Consider the following 17,637-nt stretch of genomic DNA (forward strand, 5'->3'; position numbering starts at 1 on the left):
AACACACAAAAAGTTAACTGACCAAAATGAAGCCCCTGTTCTGATTACCTTGCTATTGACTTAACTTTTCATCCTTTTGTTTTTCCCCTAATATTCAGAATCTTTTTCCATTTAGAAAATCCCATGTAGTCCAGTTTATTATTAAAAATTCACTTTCACCTATTGCTAGATTTGCTCATTATATTACAGATATAACTGATTACTAGTATCTAATAAGGTACCACTTTTCTCTTAAAACCTTTATTGTTTTAATCATTCAATGAATTCCTATAAAGACTGCACAGTGAGATAAATGAAAAACCATCAACTAATCTTGGTGGGGTGGGGGTCTTTCCTGAAAAATTATTTTACACATTAAGTTTATAATTCAGACATTATAATACTAATTCCTAGTATCAGCAACTTTTTTTTTTTTAAGATTTTATTTATTTATTCATGATAGTCACACAGAGAGAGAGAGAGAGACAGAGACATAGGCAGAGGGAGAAGCAGGCTTCATATGCAGGGAGCCCGATGTGGGATTCGATCCCGGGTCTCTAGGATCGCGCCCTGGGCCAAAGGCAGGCGCCAAACCTCTGCGCCACCCAGGGATCCCAACTTTTTACTCTTATTAGTACAGGTGATAGCAATCAACACAAATGACAATATATTCCAGCCCCACAAGTATAAGCAAAAGCATTCTATTGTAAGAGAACACACTACATTAATTAGAACCTAAATACCTAAAGTTTACTCCCTAACTCAAACCAAACACAAATATTAATCCCTATATACCACCTCACTTCACTTTAATTATGGTATTCTTCTCAAATTCAAAGAATGATCCACAAGCCTCTTTGGTTTAAGACTTATGTTCCCGGGTTTTCTCTACTCTCAGTCTCATCACCAGTGAAATTATCAGCATCTATGTTCTCAATCTAGAAGGAGCCTCCCAAAAGCAGTATTATCTCCTCAGTATGGAAAGATCTCTCCCTTTCTTCATTTACTCTTAAGGCATATTCTACAAAAGACTATCTACCTAAAATCTAATTCTCACAGAGCAATCAGGTCAAATCTAGAATATACTTGAATATATAGCAACATAGAGAGGATTTCTACATCAGATCAGCTCCTTGAAAATCATATCTGATTAGAAAAGGCAGAGAGGTGAAAAATAGGTCACTGGTGAGAAACAGAAAACTCAGCTCAAGAAAATGCTGAAAAACAAGATAAAAACAATTAGAAAATACAAGTATTTGTTACATTTAGTAAAAAGAAATACGAATGTTAATATTTTAAGTACCAGTACTTACTTAAGTGTGTTGTCCTCTAAAGGCTTATTTTAAAGATGTAAAAATATTAAAAATTAAAGTTAATATACAGACAGTTTTGCTCTAAAACAGAAATCATCCTAACACCATAGGTAAAATTCCTCCCCTGCTGTCTAATGGCAATTAAAACACCTGTCATTACTGCACCCATCATGAGGTAGATATGTTTAGATGTTGGAGCTAAAGACATGGCATGGGATAGAGCTAATTTCTGAAATTAACAGTATAAATTCTTTAAAAAAATAAAAAAGGAAACACTGTCAGATATATCTAACTTCAGTTAGGTGCTTCAAGTATTTCTTCTAATGTATCCTCTTCAAATATGCAAGCTCTGCACCATATTACCACCACCCTATTACCCTATTACTTTTGGTTTCAATATTACTAAAGTATATTAAGCATCACTGCTCCATTTCTGGGGCCTGTTTCCTAACTACTCACGGTAATTTCATTGCATATTTCAGTTCCTAGGCTATAAAAACTAAGACTTTACAACTTAATTCTTTGGTAGTATAACTGCAGACCATGTTTCATTACCAGGTATGATTTCAAAACTTGTTTGTGTTACACTTTTGAAAATTGAAAAGGAAAGCAAAGAGAGAGAAGGGAACAAAAAAGAGTACAAAGGGACAATTAATTTGCCCATGAGGATTTAAGCATCAGGAGAGGATCCATTCATCCATAAGTTTCTCCTGTTTAGAGATGATTGATTTGATACAAAACTAGAAATCAATGCAATTCAATATTTTTTCCATTATGTACTCAATAGCTTATCAAAGCAGTACATCTCTCTAGTGCAAATTCTATAATACGCAACTCTATTTCATAAGAATTCTGTAAGAACTGGTGAAGAACAAATATAGTCACCTAAGTACATACCTGTGTATTCATCAAAGCCTTTAGACACTGTATGACTTTATGCTGATTCTTCTTTACAATTTTCTCTTGTCTGCATTGGCATAAAAAACATCCATATTGGAGTTATAATTGGACTTGCAAATGTAGCGTAGTTGAAAATAAAAATGAACAATATACTTACATTTTGCCACTAATCAGTCTTTCCAAAATGTCCAGTAATAATCCAAGCCCCTCGCGTCCAAAGCTTTCTACCCAACTGATAAACAGAAAAAAAAAGGTAGTTATACACGGTCAGTATTCCAGTTTGGAAAATCACAATAATGCTATATAGTCACAAACATTTTATACTTGTTATGTTCTAATCATAAATACAAGAATAACACCATGTGCAAAATCACTCATGGTTTTAATCTTACTAGTTAAAGGGGAGTAGTGATGGGATAAACCAGCTTTTGAGAGCTGACTATGCCCATCGTTTCCATTCTCTGTGTCCAGTGATATTGTGTTAGTAGCTAAAATCTGCCATGTTGGAAGTACTCTACCACAGAATCAGCAAATGCTGCCAATCAGAGATCTCCCCCTACCCAGAGCTGGCTGTTAAACATTTACCAGCACATCACTGGATAAATCTCATTTTAGAATTTTCCTAAGAGCAGAAATTGGGCAAGATTGAAAGAGGGAAGACTCAGATCTACATAAAGATTGCTGAAAAAATTCATCAAATTATCAAAAGAAAAGTCTTAGGAAAATCTCTCAAACCAATGACATGCAGCCTATAAATGCGAGTTTCCCAAGTTGCACAATTTTTTTTTTAAACAAGAGCTTCATCATTATTTTTAAACAAATATATTCATCTTGATTAAACCACCTCTTTTCATAAACCCATTGATATAACCACAGTACTGTAATGTAATTAGGACATTACTGACAACAGCACAACTTGATTATAGAAAAGCTACCTTAATGGAAATTAATACATTTTTTTTCAGTAGTGATTTAGAAAGCCTTGAACAATAAAGAATATATTCTGTCTTCAATAAAGAGGAAGAGGGATCCCTGGGTGGCACAGCGGTTTGGCGCCTGCCTTTGGCCCAGGGCGCGATCCTGGAGACCCGGGATCGAATCCCACGTTGGGCTCCCGGTGCATGGAGCCTGCTTCTCCCTCTGCCTATGTCTCTGCCTCTCTCTCTCTCTCTCTCTCTCTCTCTCTGACTATCATAAATAAAAAAAAATTTTTTTTAATTAAAAAAAATAAAGAGGAAGAAAGGAAAAGCTAGGATATGTAACTGCTTCTTTGTATATATGTTTATATGTATGATTTTGAGTGTGGACCTTTGAAAGATGGAACCTTATGAGCAAAATTTCATCCAATAATTAAAAGAAGTTCTTAAATATGAAGACCATGTTTAAGTCACTATCAGTATATAACACCATTTTCTTACTTAAGATACAATAGAACATTTCCCAGGACAAGGATAAAAACCAAATGCAGCAGTGAAAGAAATAAAAATATTGTTTAAAAAATTCACCCTCATTTTGTACACTTGTGAATACCGCTTATTTATCTATAAGTGTTCAGAATCTGATTCTACCCACCACCAAAAAAAAAAAAAAAAAAATGCCATTTGCTATTTAGATTGGCAGACTCTTGTCAACTATTTTATTCATCTCTTTCCTGTCCAGTAAAAGCAATGGAGTAACTAATTCAAGAATGTATTTAAGCAATAAAACATACTCTGATTCTCTCCTATAAAAGAAAAGCCTAAAAAAGTCACTGTTATAGTGAAGGGGAGAAAAACAACTTAAAGAGAAATCAGTATTTTGAAACCAGGATGCTACTTCAAAAGTAACGAGTTTACTCTCCCCTATCAGCAACACACAGGTTACCTGTAGGCATTTCAAATCTCACTTTCATGTTTCTTAAAAACACCTACAGCATCCACTTAACTGTTTACCTTGTTGACATCCTATTCCATATTTATTCTTATTTCAAATGGAGCAGGGAAGCTTGAAATCAAACATCTGAAGAGTAATTTGATAGGGGAACCTGGGTGGCTCAGTTGGTTAAGCATCCGTCTTGTGATTTCGGCTCAGGTCACAATCTCAGGGTTCTGAGATGGAGCCCTGTGTCAGGCCCTGCACTCAGCCCACAGTCTTTGAGATTCTCTGTCTCCACTCCCCACCCACGCCCATACCTCCCTCTTGCTCTCGCTCTCTCTCTAAATGGATATATAAAATCTTAAAAAATAATAATAATTTGAGATTGTTCCTTGGGGTGACACTGAGACATGTGGATAGATTCTGTTCATCAGGCCATCCTGGGTCATTACCCCCACAACAGGACATCAGTATTTTGTTTGAAGTGAATTTTTACAATCTGTATATATAAAAGTAGATCTATGAATATATTCTAAAGCTAATAATTGATTTAGAATTACTCAGACTGCTATCTCCTCCAATCACTGTGGAAAACAAAGTCACTATTCCCAAAACTGCCTTATACCAAAACAATTTTAAATAATGTTAATAAACAAAAACCGTTGTTTCACTTAATATGCTTATGTTGGAGCCCAGTATAAAATTTAGGAAGCTATCAATCCAAATAAATCAAGTTAAGTCTTCTGGTCTGAGTAATTAATAGAACACGTCCATTTTTTTTTTTTAAATTTATCACCCAGAATATAATGTTATAGTCAGAATTAGTGGAACCCACAGAAGTTCTCAAATCAGCTATTTCTGGACCCACCAATAACTCTCCTGCACTAGACTATATGAGTCATTAAAATAAAATTTACATTCACTCATACATATTACATATAAACTAATTCTCTATAAAACAAACTTAATAAGTCGAATGTAAAGAGGCATTAATACCAAATTATACTAGTCTTTTAACTCACGGTAGGAATTAATTTCTCAATAAAATCAGAAAGAATGGTAACAACCTAAAACATCAAAAACAAGCAAAGTAAGATAGGGCACAGGGGAGGAAGTAAAGGTGCTTGATGACAAAGAAACACTTAAATGCTTACGCATATAAAGCTGGTAAAAGTACTTATTGAAAGGTTGTTTTAAAACACAAATATACAAAAAAAGACTCCCTATTTTCTTAAAAATTTGCAAGGCCAGCATATAGTTACTAATAAGCTGTCACTCACAAACTCATTCTTTCAAAACCTTGGCCCCTACCCTTACTATTTCCAGCAACATTATTTTTCAAACTAGGGGCAAATATTACTTCTCTAAAAGATGTTCAAGATAAAAAGTGATATTGAGTAGGTAGGTCTGTGGTCCTGACAGGGGTTCATTGAAATCCATAGCTCCTTACAAAAGTAAAAAATTTCTCATCATCAATGTAAGAAGCAACCTGGAGAAAAAATTATCAACTGATCTATAAATGATCAATCTTCAGAAAACAAAATCTGTTCTATTTATTCTGTGCCTGTCAGCATAGTACCATCAGGCATTATGTGGTTTAACTACAAACTACATTCATGGATGAATAAACACTGTGCAAATGTTTCTTCTTCATGAATAGAAATGACATAGAGATTAGTATGTCATTTGTATTGGGGAAAAAATTGCTTTAAAACAGCAAAAAGTAATGTGTTAAGTACTAATTTAACACAAAATCTACCTCTTAAAATTCTGTAACAGGAAATATCAAACTCTTCTCTTTTAATTGCTTCAAGAAAAAACTTCTAAGTATATTGCCATGTAGCACTGCTAGCAGGGGGCTCAACACAGGAGAAAAGAGGTGAAGAGGTAACAGAAGGGGGAGGAAAAAAAAAAGAGAAGGAGAGCAGGTCTCTAGGATTAAACGTTCAAACTATCTTTAAATGTTCAAAGCAGCTTAGGCTTTGAAATTCAGTTATTGCTTCCTCAGACAGGATGAAATCAAAGGTATGCAAAGTGGTTTCCTAGGTATTGTTGGCTTTGCGAAGCAAATACAGTCACCTTGTTGAGCAGAAGAAGCAACACTAAGGAGGGCACTTGATGGGATGAGCACTGAGTGTTATACTATACGTTGGCAAAATGAATTTAAATTAAAAAAAGAATAAAGGGAAAAAAAGAGGCAACAATCGGGTCTTAGATTTACTGCCTGACCAGATGAACACTACCCACATAGGTTTCCCCACAAACTACACTTAGTTATCACTTCTCCTAAATGTGCCCCAGGGAGTGAAAGACCAATGCATCATAGATCGTCAGAGCTGGAATAAAACTACCACATCCTAAGGCCAACCTGGCCAGTTACAGATGCCTGTAGGAAAGGGATCATTTCTAATTTTGTCTTTAAATTCCTCAGCACCTGGACAGAATAAGTACTTCCATAATGGTTTTAAAATAAAATTGTATTTCCTTCCATTTCTATCTATAAGTAGAAGAACACACAGACCGAGGTTAAGGTCACTCAGAAATAGCACCCAGGTCTGCTGATGCCCAGGCTCACACCCTGACTTTATATACTGCACAAAGCAGTGATGCTCTCTCTATAGCATCACTGAAACTTCATGCCAAAAACATCAATTCTGATTTCAGAACTGGTACTTATCCACACTGAACCAAGGATGATGGATCTAGAGTCCCTGTTCTCAACACACTTTAGGACTTGATTGACTGCAGCTTAAAGGGTGAGATTTCATTACTACAACAACAAATGTTCATTAATGAAGTCACTCAGCCTTTAGGAAGGGCTCACTGGGTGCCCCATACAGCAGTAGGTATGACAAATACAAAACTGAATAAAATATGTTCTCTGTCCTTGAAAGGATCACAGACTAGTAGTTGAAACAAATGTTGAGCTAAATTATTTGCATAATGTAGTAAGTGTTATAATCCTGGTGCTAAGGGAACAGAAGGATCTACTTCTCCTAAGAACAAAGCCACTGAGGTCTGACCTGAGTCTTGAAGGAAAAGTCAAAGATAGAGCAGTTTCTGAGGCGGAGGAAATATATGCAAATGTATTAAATATGAAAGACATGGCCTGTGCTGACTACCTGGCCTGTACTGACTACCAGAAGTGGCTGTATCAGATAAAACCAAAAAAGTAAGAAAGAGCTTCTGGGAAAAAAAAAAAAAAAAAAAAAAAAACCTACACAATGTTATGGGCAATGGGAAACCATTAGGCATATGTGGTAGGCAGAGTCATCCCACCCGTCCTCTGGAAAACACCATTTCCTAACACCAGGAGCTATGATTATCTGATATAGCAAAAGAGGAAATAAAAAAGGAAACTGAGGTTACTAATCAGCGTATTTTAAAATAGATTATCCTAAATTATGCAGGTGAATCCAGTCTAATTACCTGTTCCTTGAACTTGAAAGCATTTCCCAGTGGGATCAAAGAGAAGCTAGAAGAAAGAGAGATATAAAAGTATGAATCGGGCTCAATCTGCCTTCATGTGTTTGAAGACTGAGGAAAGAAGGAAGGAACATGGCAAGGGCGGGAGCGGGCTCTAGAGCTGAAACAACCCTCACATGAGAGCCACCAAGAAAAAAAAGAGATGTCTCACAACTGCAAGGAATTGAATTTTGCCAAGAACCCAATCAAGCAAACATGAAGAACACAGGATCTCTCTCCATTTATTCAGAACTTTGACTTTTTTCATTATGATTTTGTAGTTTTCACCATAAGTTCTGTACATGATTTGTTAGATTTACACCAGTTTTGTTTTTTATAGTTGTTGGGGTTTCTTTTTTTTGGGGGGGGGGCGTGTTACGGAAAAGCAGTAGTAAATGGTGTTTTCTAAAAGTTTGTTGCTAGTAAAAGAAATCTTTTTTTCAGATGAAAAACAAATTTCCCCTTAAGTATACAGTATTATCAACTATATGCAACTGTGGTATGACAAAGCTCTAAAACTTCGCATCTTGCAAAAAAAAAAAAAAAAACTGATTTTTATCTTGAATCCTGCACTGTTGCTGAACTTACTGATTTTAGTTCTAGTTTTTGCAGATTCAACTGTAATAAACAATTACATCATCTATAAATAGGGACAGTTAATATTTTCTCCTTTCTGATTTATATGTTCTTGTTCATTTTGCTTGCACCTCATTGCTCCAGCTAGAACTTTACCAGCACCATGTTGAACAAGAGGGGTGACAGCAAACATCCTTACCTTGTCCCCTGCCTGAGGTGGAAATGTTCAGCCGTTAACATTTAATGTTAACTTTAGAATTTTTGAAGATTCATGTTCTTGGTTGAGAAAGTTTTCCTCTATTAGTTTCCTGGAGTAGCTATACCAAAGTACCTCAAAATAGAGGACATAAAAGAGAAGTTCATTCTCATAGTTCTGGAGGCTAGAAGACAAAAGTCAGAAGGGCCAGGCTCCCTCTGGGACCATGGGTAGAACCCTTTCTTGCCTCTTCCCAGCTTCTGGGGATAATGGCTAATCCAGGATTTCCATACCTCTCACCACATGGCACTCTGTCTCTCTCTTCTTAAAGAGACATAAATCAGATTAAGAGCCTACTCTCTTCCTTTATGACCTCATCTTATTACATCTGCAATGACCCACTTTTCAAATAAGGTCACATTCTAAGGTATCAGGATTTAAAAAACCTCAATCCATAACATTTCTATCTTTCCCAGAGTTTTTATCAGGAATAAGTGTTCAGTTTTGTCAAAGCTTTGTCTGCATCTATTGATATAAGATTTTTCTTCTTTGGCCTTGTGATAAAGCCCATTACGATGAAGATCTTCATGTCTACATGATAGACATTAGTTTGTAAATCTGGGGCTTGGGGTTTTGTTTTATTGTCTTTATTTGGTTTTGCTAGCAGTACCAGCATCATAAAATAAATTGTGAGCTGTTCCCTGATCTTGTATTTTCTGGATGAGATTGTATAGAATTGGTATTATTTTTTCGTCTAATCTTTGTAGAATTTTCCAGGGAAATCATTTGTACTTGAAGGTCTTTTAGGGAGTATTAAGATCATAATTTCCTTAATAGTGGACAATTCAAATTTTCTTTTTCATACTAGGTGTATTGTAGTACTTTGCTTTTTGAAGAATCGGTCTTTCAAATAAGCTATCCAATTTTGTTGAAAGTTTGTAGTATTGCCTATTTACCCTGGTGACACAGGGTCTGCAGTGATAGAAAGCTTTACTGCTGATCCTGGCAATTTGTCTCTTTTTGTCATAATAAAGGTTTAACTGTTTTATTCATCTTCCCAAAGAACTACATCCATATTTCATTGATTTCCTCTATTGTTACTGTTTCCAATTGTTTTGATTTTGGTGCTTTTGGTTTTTGTTTTTTTTCTTTTTTAGATGAAGGGGTTAGCTAAAATTATTGACTTAAAGTCCTTTTCCTCTTTCTCTCCCTAACATAGGCATTCGGTACCACAGATTACCTTCCCAGTAATACTTTAGATGTGTGCCGCAGGTTCTGAAAGGTGGTATTTTCATTAACTTGAGTGTATTTTTTTTTATTTCCTTTGAGACTTTTTCTTTGACTCAAGGATTCTATACAAGTGTGTTGTCTACTTTCCAAATGTTTGGATATCTTCCTGTTATCTTTCTGTTATTGATTTCTAGTTTGAGTCTTTTGGTGGAAGAATACATTTGGAAGGATTTCAATTCTTCTGAATTTGATAAGGTTTGCTTTGTGGCCCAGGATTACAGTCTATGTTGGTATATGTTCCAAGAAAAGAATGTGTACTCTGCTGTTAGATGGGATGCTCTATAAATACACATTATGTACTTTTGCTTGATATCAGTGTTGAGTTCCTCCACCTTTGGTGGTTTTTCGTCTAGGTGTTCTAAGTTGTGAATCAAGTGGTCAGGTCTCCAAATCTAATTGTGGATTTACCTATTCTAGGATTTTTGCTTCATACATTGTGCACATCTGATGTTTGAAGAGTAGGTCTTTTGGTGGAATGACATAAAAATCCATCTTTTTCTTTACTCTGAGATCTACAGCACTGGATATTAAAATAGCCACAACCGCCATTTGATTAATGTTTGCATAATATGTTTTATTAGCTTTTCACTTTCCTTCTGTCTATATCAATATATTTGAAGTGAATTTCTGATAGTAAGCATATAATCAGGTGATATTTTTTAATCTACTCTGCCAATCTCCTTTAATTGGCATAACCACTTACACTTAATGTAATTATTGACATGTTAAGGTCTCACTCTAGTATTTATTTTTCGGATCCTGTTCATTCTATTTGTTTACTTTCTTTTCCCTGTCTTCCTGTGGCTTACTAAACATGTTATAGAATTCCATTTTTTATTAATTTATTGTATTTATTTATAGCTCATATAGCTCTTTTAGAGGTCACTGTAGGTACATCATAATATATCAGAGTTTATTGGCATCATCATTTTACAAGCTTGAGTGAATTGTACAAACCTTCCCTCCTGTTATAAATAAAAGAGTATCCCCCAAAATTCTTATGTTGAAGCCCAAACTCACAATATGACTGTATTTGGAGATAAGGCCTTTACAAAGATAATTAAGTTTAAGTGACAGCATAAGGATAGGGCCCTAATCTGACTACTGTCCATCCTTGTAAGAGAAAAAGACACCAAGATTGCACACCCACAGAGGAAAGGCCATGTGAAGATACTACAACGCAATGGCCATCTGCAAACCAAAGAAACAGGCCACATAAGAAACCAACCCTGCTGTCACCCTATGATCTTAAGGCTTCCAGCCTCCAAAATTGTGAGAAGAATGAATTTAAGCCACTCAGTCTGTAGCCCTTTTGTTATAGCAGCCCAAGCTAACACATCTCCCTTTATGAACCTTTACCCTACCCATTTAGAGTATAGTTGGGTTAAGTGTTTCTTCTACATCAATTTAGAACCATATGAGACAGATATAATTTCTGCTTCTAACAAATATAATTTAGAAAATTCAAGAAAAGTATAACTACCCATATTTTTACTTACACTGTACACTTTTTCTTCCTAGTATTTCAAGGATGTCTTCTTTTGTGGTTTATTTAGAAAATGTTCTTTAGCCAGTTTTTTTTTTTTTTAAGATTTTATTTACTTATTCATGAGAGACAGAGAGAGAGAGGCAGAAACATAGAGAAAGGGAGAAGCAGGCTCCCTGCAGGGAGCCCGATACAGGACTCCATCCCAGGACCCCAGGATCACGACCCGAGCCAAAGGTAGATGGCTCAACCATTGAGCCACCCAGGTGTCCCTCTCTAGCCAGTCCATTAAGTTACATCTTCTGGCCACAAGTTCCCTTTGTTTTTCCCTCATCTGAGTATGTCTTGATTTCCCCTTCATTCTTGAAGGATAGATTTACAGCATGTAAGATTCTGACCTATTCTTTGCTTTCTTCATTTAAAAACTGCTTTGCCACATGCTTTGGGCCTCCATAGTTTCTAATGAGAAATCCAGTGCCATTCCATTGGTTCTCCCCATAACTAAAGTAGCATCTCTTGCTGCTTTCCTGATTTTTCTTTTTCTGTTTTCAGTTGCCAGAAGTTTGACTATGATACATTTTAATATTAGTTCTTTAATGGTTCATTTGGTCTCTTGAATCTGTAGGTTTGTCTTTTGCCAAATTTGGAAAATATTTAACCATTATTTCTTCATATACTTTTACCTTGCCCTCTTTCTCAAGTCCTTCTAGGATCTAGATAACAAAATGTTCAGTCTTTGGTTATAGCACCACAAGTCACCAAGACATTTTTTTCATTTTCTGTTTAGACTGGGTAATTTCTATTATTCTATACTGCAGTTCACCAATTCCTTCCTCTCGTTCCTATATTTTTTGTTGTACTCCTCCAGGGAGTTTTTCATTTCAGTTACTGTATTTTTCAATTCTAAAATTTCCTTTTGAGCTTTATAAAAGAATAGTTTCTTCTATTTATTTGCTGAGATTATTCTTTTTCTTCCAGCATATTCTTAATTGTTCATTAAAACATCTTTATGATAGCTCCTTTAAGCATCCTTTAAGGATGCTTCAAATATCTCAGGAGGCCTGGATGGCTCAGTCCATTAAGCATCTGACTCTTGATTTCAGCTCAGGTCATGGTTGCAGGGCTGTGGGATTGAACCCGGCACTGGACTCCATGCTCAGCACAGAATTGACTTGTCTCTCTTCCTCTGATCCTCCTCCCACTCACTCTCTATCTCTAAAATAAATAAATATCTTTTTTAAAAGAATATTCAAATATCTCTGTCAACTCAGTGTTGCCACCTATTAATAACTTGTCTTTTTGCATTCAGTTTGTGATCTTCCTCCTTCTCAGTAAGACAGTGTTTATGTTGAAAGCTGGAAGGTTAGGTTATTACGTTATAATACTCCAGATTTTACTTCAACCTCTTATTTTTTTAGCTTCCATCCTATCATACTTCTCCAGTGGATGAAGGAAAGCATCACCTTAATGTTTGGGGTGAAAACAGAAGTCCGTGTTCTCCAATTAGCCTTCGCTGACTTCTTGGGAAGAGGTTTGGGTTTGATTTTGTTTTTTAAGATTTTTATTTATTTATTAGAGAGAGAGGGATAGAGCACAAGCAGGGGGAGCTGCAGAGGGAGAGGGAGAAGCAGGTACCCTGCTGAGCAGGGAGGCAGATGTGGAGCTCAATTCCAGAACCCTGGGATCATGATCTGAGCTAAAGGCAGACATGTAACCGCCTGAGCCACCCAGGTGCCCCAAGCAGAGGTTTCTTGTTATTGCTGAAAATGAGTGGGAATCTGAGTTCCCCACCTGGTCTCCATGGTACCTCCCTGGCAGGGAGAAGTAGGACTGCCTCGTTATGCTCAAGTAACCTCCACTACAACCAATGGGAGGTGAGGTTTGTTTCCAAATATATTTTTGCCAGTAGTATTAATTACTGTAATTAGATAATTTAATTAAAATTACATAAACAGACAAATCATTGTAAAAAATGGCTATTTCTATGAAAACTAAGCCTAATGCTTTGAAAAAGCTTTTTCAGTGACATTTTAAAAAGTGCCACAGAAGCAGATGTGAACATATGTGTATATAATTGACAGACATCATCAAAAAGACTTCTTAAAGAAGAATTCTATACTCTATACTTTGTAAGAGATGCTACATTTCCATTACACCTTAAAATAGCAATATGAGGAAGATTTTGCATCATCTAATGCATCATAGATGTGGTGTATATAATCAACCTGTGTCTACTTTAAGACGTAGAATAGACACAGGCTGGCCTCCACATCTATTTCTACTAAGAAATAGACAGGCACTACCCTGGCCTCCACATCAAAAGCCTAGAGAGAAAAGAAATGGATTTTTAATCTTTTGAATCCAAAGGATGTTTAGGATATATGTGAATCATTTATCATGCCCCGCTTTAGCCACTTTTTTTCCAAAAAAACCAATAGCATTAAACAAAAAGGTTTCCTCAGTAGACACATACATACTTCCACCCAAGTTACAGTGTCTAAGTAGATAATATTCCACTTTTTTTCATTTTGCTTTTGTGTATTATTTGTCCTCCTATAATGCACTCTTTTCATAGTAAGAAAAAAACTTTTTAATTACCCCAAAGAATAATCTTACATAAATGCCTAGGGAAACAGTTATTTTGCTAAAAAAAAAAATCAATATAAGAAACATCCTAAAAGGGGAAAAAAAATATCACTGGTCACATGTGACAAAGTAACAAATTTTATACCTTAACCTTAGAAGGTCAGCTTTAATACTGTGTAATATCCAAATCCAATTTACATTCCTCTGTCAGAGTAATATATCACCAAAGCTGAATATAATTATAGCTTATTTTAGCTTTCATTTTCACCTACTCTTAGCAAGGTGACTAAATACTTGAAATGAACGCCCTCCCCCCCCCACAAAGCAATTAACATGCCCTGTAGGGCAAAACAAACATACACCCACATCCCAATGGATAGCCCATCCATAAAAATTACACTAAATTATGCAGCCAGAAAGGAAATTCAGAAATCCAAGAACTAAACAATGTTCTGATTTAAAAATCTTCCAAACTTCAAAATATACTCATTAATGTGCATTTTCTAGGAATTGGACTTTAAAGAATTTATGTATTTTAAACCAGTCATTCTCACTTCTAACATTAGATGAAACAGTAGAGTAACAAACTAAGAAATTTATTCTCCTGGTTACTTTTTTAACTATAATATACTGAAAAAAAAAAAACTATAATATACTGAAAAGTATAAAACGTCTAGCGAAAGTGTTCAAAATAAAATGAAAAGAAAACCAGATGAACTGCAGTGATGAAAAACAAATCACCAAAATAAGAAACATGAGTTCTTGATCTTTAGATGAAAGTAAGAGAACTATAGAGGTAAAATAACATATCCTAGCATGTGCTCTGATCAAAATTTCAGTTCACTATTAAAAGAAACATTGTAGGAAAAGAAATCATTGGGAATGTATTAAATATGAGTAAGGAGGTTTCTTGGTATCAAATCAAAACATCATTACTTCAGGAAAGCATTAATGAATTATTCATTTTAAATTGAGTAATTTGACAACCAATGTATAGGGGGAAAAATCATTACACTGCAGGTCTTCCATCACGTTTTCATCCTAAGTACTTGCTGCTACTGCCCAACACCCGTCCCATAAACTTCATTATTAAGTCTATCATCTGCTGCTGATTCGATCAAGTTCATTGCATGTTCCCTTACAATGCTCCCCTCCACAGAACTGCATCCTCAGCTGCAAATGAAACTATTTCATCTTTCAAGAGCCAATTCAAGTGTCCTTCTTCTTTGAACTCCCATTAATTTAAGTTTCTCCATTCACTTACTGGGTTTTACCTGCCTGGCCCCAGATATCCCTCTAGTTATGTCCATTTCTCTTTCTTTTATAGCAAAAGGTCTCAATTTCATCACAAGAATGGTCGGTAGTTCTTCACTGTCCATTTATTCCATCTCACTTCATCTGGCTTCTGCCACCCAGACTCCACAAAATTGCTTTTCGCAAAGGTCACCAACAACCCTCCTCTTGCCAATTCTGACAGTAATATCTTGCACCAGGTCTCAAGATTCTGTGGTTTGTCACTTTCCCTACTGAAACATTCCCTCTCTTAGGCTCAAGGCAACCAGTCTTTCTGGGTTCTCCTCCTCCCAAATGACCACTCTTTCCTGGATTCTTTTGCCTTTATAGACCATGGATAATTGCTGGAGATTCCCCAGGGCTTATTCTGGGCCTTCTTCTATATCTTTATACACACACACACACGCGCGCGCGCGCACGCACCCCTACCTGTCCTACCTGAATTCTCAACTATTCGCAGGGCTTTATGTACAATCTATATACAAACAATACATAAATACCTCTACATTTCTCCACAGAGCTCCAGACTCCATGATTTAGCTGCTTGCTTGGTATCTTAAACTGTGAAACTCAAACATATCAAACTTAACCTGGTTAAGACTAATAATATATTTTCTCTAAATGCATGAAACCAGTCATAAAATCATCTTCCCCTGTCCCAGTTAATGGCATTACTATCCGCCTATTTGTTCAGGTCACACACAACCTAGGTGGCATTCTTAATTCTTCGTTTTCATTCACACCTTCGTTTTCAGTCACGTTTTCATTCACACCATCCAATCTAAACATGTCCTCCAGTTTCTGCTTCTAATTTGTTTGCAATCCACCCAACTCCTTGCTCCGCCACTACTACTCATCCAAGCCATGCTCAACACATCACTCCTGTGACTATGCCATAGTCTCCTTCTTGATCTGTCTACTCCTTCACTTCAATCCATTCTCCCTGCAGCAGTTCCTTTAACAGGTATATTTAGAAATATGTCATTTCCTGTGTAAAACTCATTAACAGCCTCATACTTATTTAGATTAAAAAATCTTATCTCTCTACCAAATCACTTTTAAGGCCTCTCATGACCTGGGCACTGCCCAACTCTCTGATGACTCCATGGCTTCTGGGACTCCACCTCCCTCTCTCCACCCTCCTGCCACACTGTTTCCCTACCAAAGGGCTCTGCTGCCCAGGGGATACTTCAAGCCTGCACCAAACCCTGAGCCTCTCTTAACTAATTCCTTGTCTACTTATGCTCGTAAACTTTACCACCTCAAAGACATTCTCTGACCAGTTTGCATCTAAAAGCCCTCTATCTATTACTCTCAGTCCCTTATTTTTTCTTAACTGAAGTGGTATCTTCTATTTATTACGTATTGTCTAAGTCTCTCCTCACTATGTCTCATTATCATGATACCTAGCACAGCCCCTGAGAATTCTTGTTGCATGAGTAGATTAACAAATAGACCCTTCTGCCGTACACTGGTGGCATTTTACCCATACCACACACTTAAAGATTAAATTAGGTAAGAGCTGGTGGTATTACTTAGTCTATGCTGTGTTAGACATTTTGCTCCAAATGGAATCTCAGCAATTTGAGGACAGGGAGAAGGCCTTGGACTTCTACTAGTTTTCCAACAGACAGGTGTATAAAGACACTCAAAATACTTGATCCCCTATCCTGAAAAATGAGCAGTATACCAGCTCATGCATTTTAATTCCTGTTTTAATTTCCCTGTTCTCTTTTTACTATTCAACTCCATTTAACATGCACCCTGATCTCCTGAGTCCCATATTACAGTCCCACAACAACAGAATATTCTGTGTACCTCCTCAGAAATCCATAGCATGCCAGAGAAAGTAGCCATACCTATAGAGACTCAAGAATGCAAAGGCTCAAAACAAGCACACCAAGAATATCATATGACTTTCTCATCTGTAAAACTATTGTCCAAAAGGGAAGCCTCTAGTAACGTGGATTTAAATTTAAATTCCATCCCTAGGATGCCTGGGAGGCTCAGCAGCTGAGCGTCTGTCTTTGGCTCAGGGCATGATCCTGGGGTTCCGGGATCTAGTCTCTCATTGGGCTCCCTGTAAGGAGCCTGCTTCTCCCTCAGCCTATGTCTCTGCCTGTTTCTCATGAATAAATAAATATTTAAAAACAATAAATTCCATTCCTTAGTCACAGTAAGCACAATTTATGGGCTGAATGGTCCTATGTTTTGAGTACTGAACAGCACAGACCAAGAACATTTCCTATACAAAGCTCTATTGGACTTCTGCTCAAATGAGCCTATTTTTTAGCTCCACAGAGGGACTCCAAGTGACCTCAGTGGATCTAACCCTGAAGTGTTTATCTTTTATGAATTTTAACATATAAAAGATGTTTAACAAATGAAAACTACACCTACTTCTGTCTCACATATATTGATTACCCCATAACAAAAGACTTGGAAATCCATGACTAACATGGATGATAAAGTTGAGTTTTAATTCACAAGCTTTTCTGAATTATAAAAATTACAACTTCCTCCTATTGTCAATATTATTTTACCTACCTTTGTATTCAGGCCTTATATATACAGTTAATCTTTGAACAACTTGGGTGTGTTAGGGATACTAATCCCCTCTGGCACAGTGGAAAAGTTTATCCATGTAAACACTTTGACTCCCCAAAAACTCAGCTACTAATAGTCTACTGTTGACCAGA

The 17,637-nt window shown here is 36.3% G+C and overlaps 1 protein-coding gene across 18 annotated transcripts in view; it reads right to left on the minus strand.

Annotated features, from left to right (window-relative positions):
* Positions 1–17,637, minus strand: part of DIAPH3 (diaphanous related formin 3) — a 508,102-nt gene that overhangs the window by 353,762 nt on the left and 136,703 nt on the right. For 13 of the 18 annotated variants that reach the window (XR_005376327.1, XR_005376326.1, XR_005376328.1 and 10 more), the window contains 2 exons: positions 2,350–2,424; positions 2,190–2,259 (listed from right to left, as the gene is read on the minus strand). Coding sequence is in view for 14 of the 18 variants with exons in the window: in XM_038569687.1 (XP_038425615.1) it covers positions 2,190–2,259; positions 2,350–2,424 (145 nt within the window). In the remaining 4 variants the exon portion in view is untranslated. Of the gene's footprint in view, positions 1–2,189; positions 2,260–2,349; positions 2,425–4,123; positions 4,268–7,475; positions 7,522–8,286; positions 8,554–8,576; positions 8,653–17,637 lie in introns of those variants that run through there. The other 5 variants (XM_038569697.1, XM_038569695.1, XM_038569696.1 and 2 more) reach the window with 5 other exon arrangements.

Source organism: Canis lupus, chromosome 22 (assembly GCF_011100685.1).
Source record: "Canis lupus familiaris isolate Mischka breed German Shepherd chromosome 22, alternate assembly UU_Cfam_GSD_1.0, whole genome shotgun sequence".
NCBI lineage: Eukaryota > Metazoa > Chordata > Mammalia > Carnivora > Canidae > Canis > Canis lupus.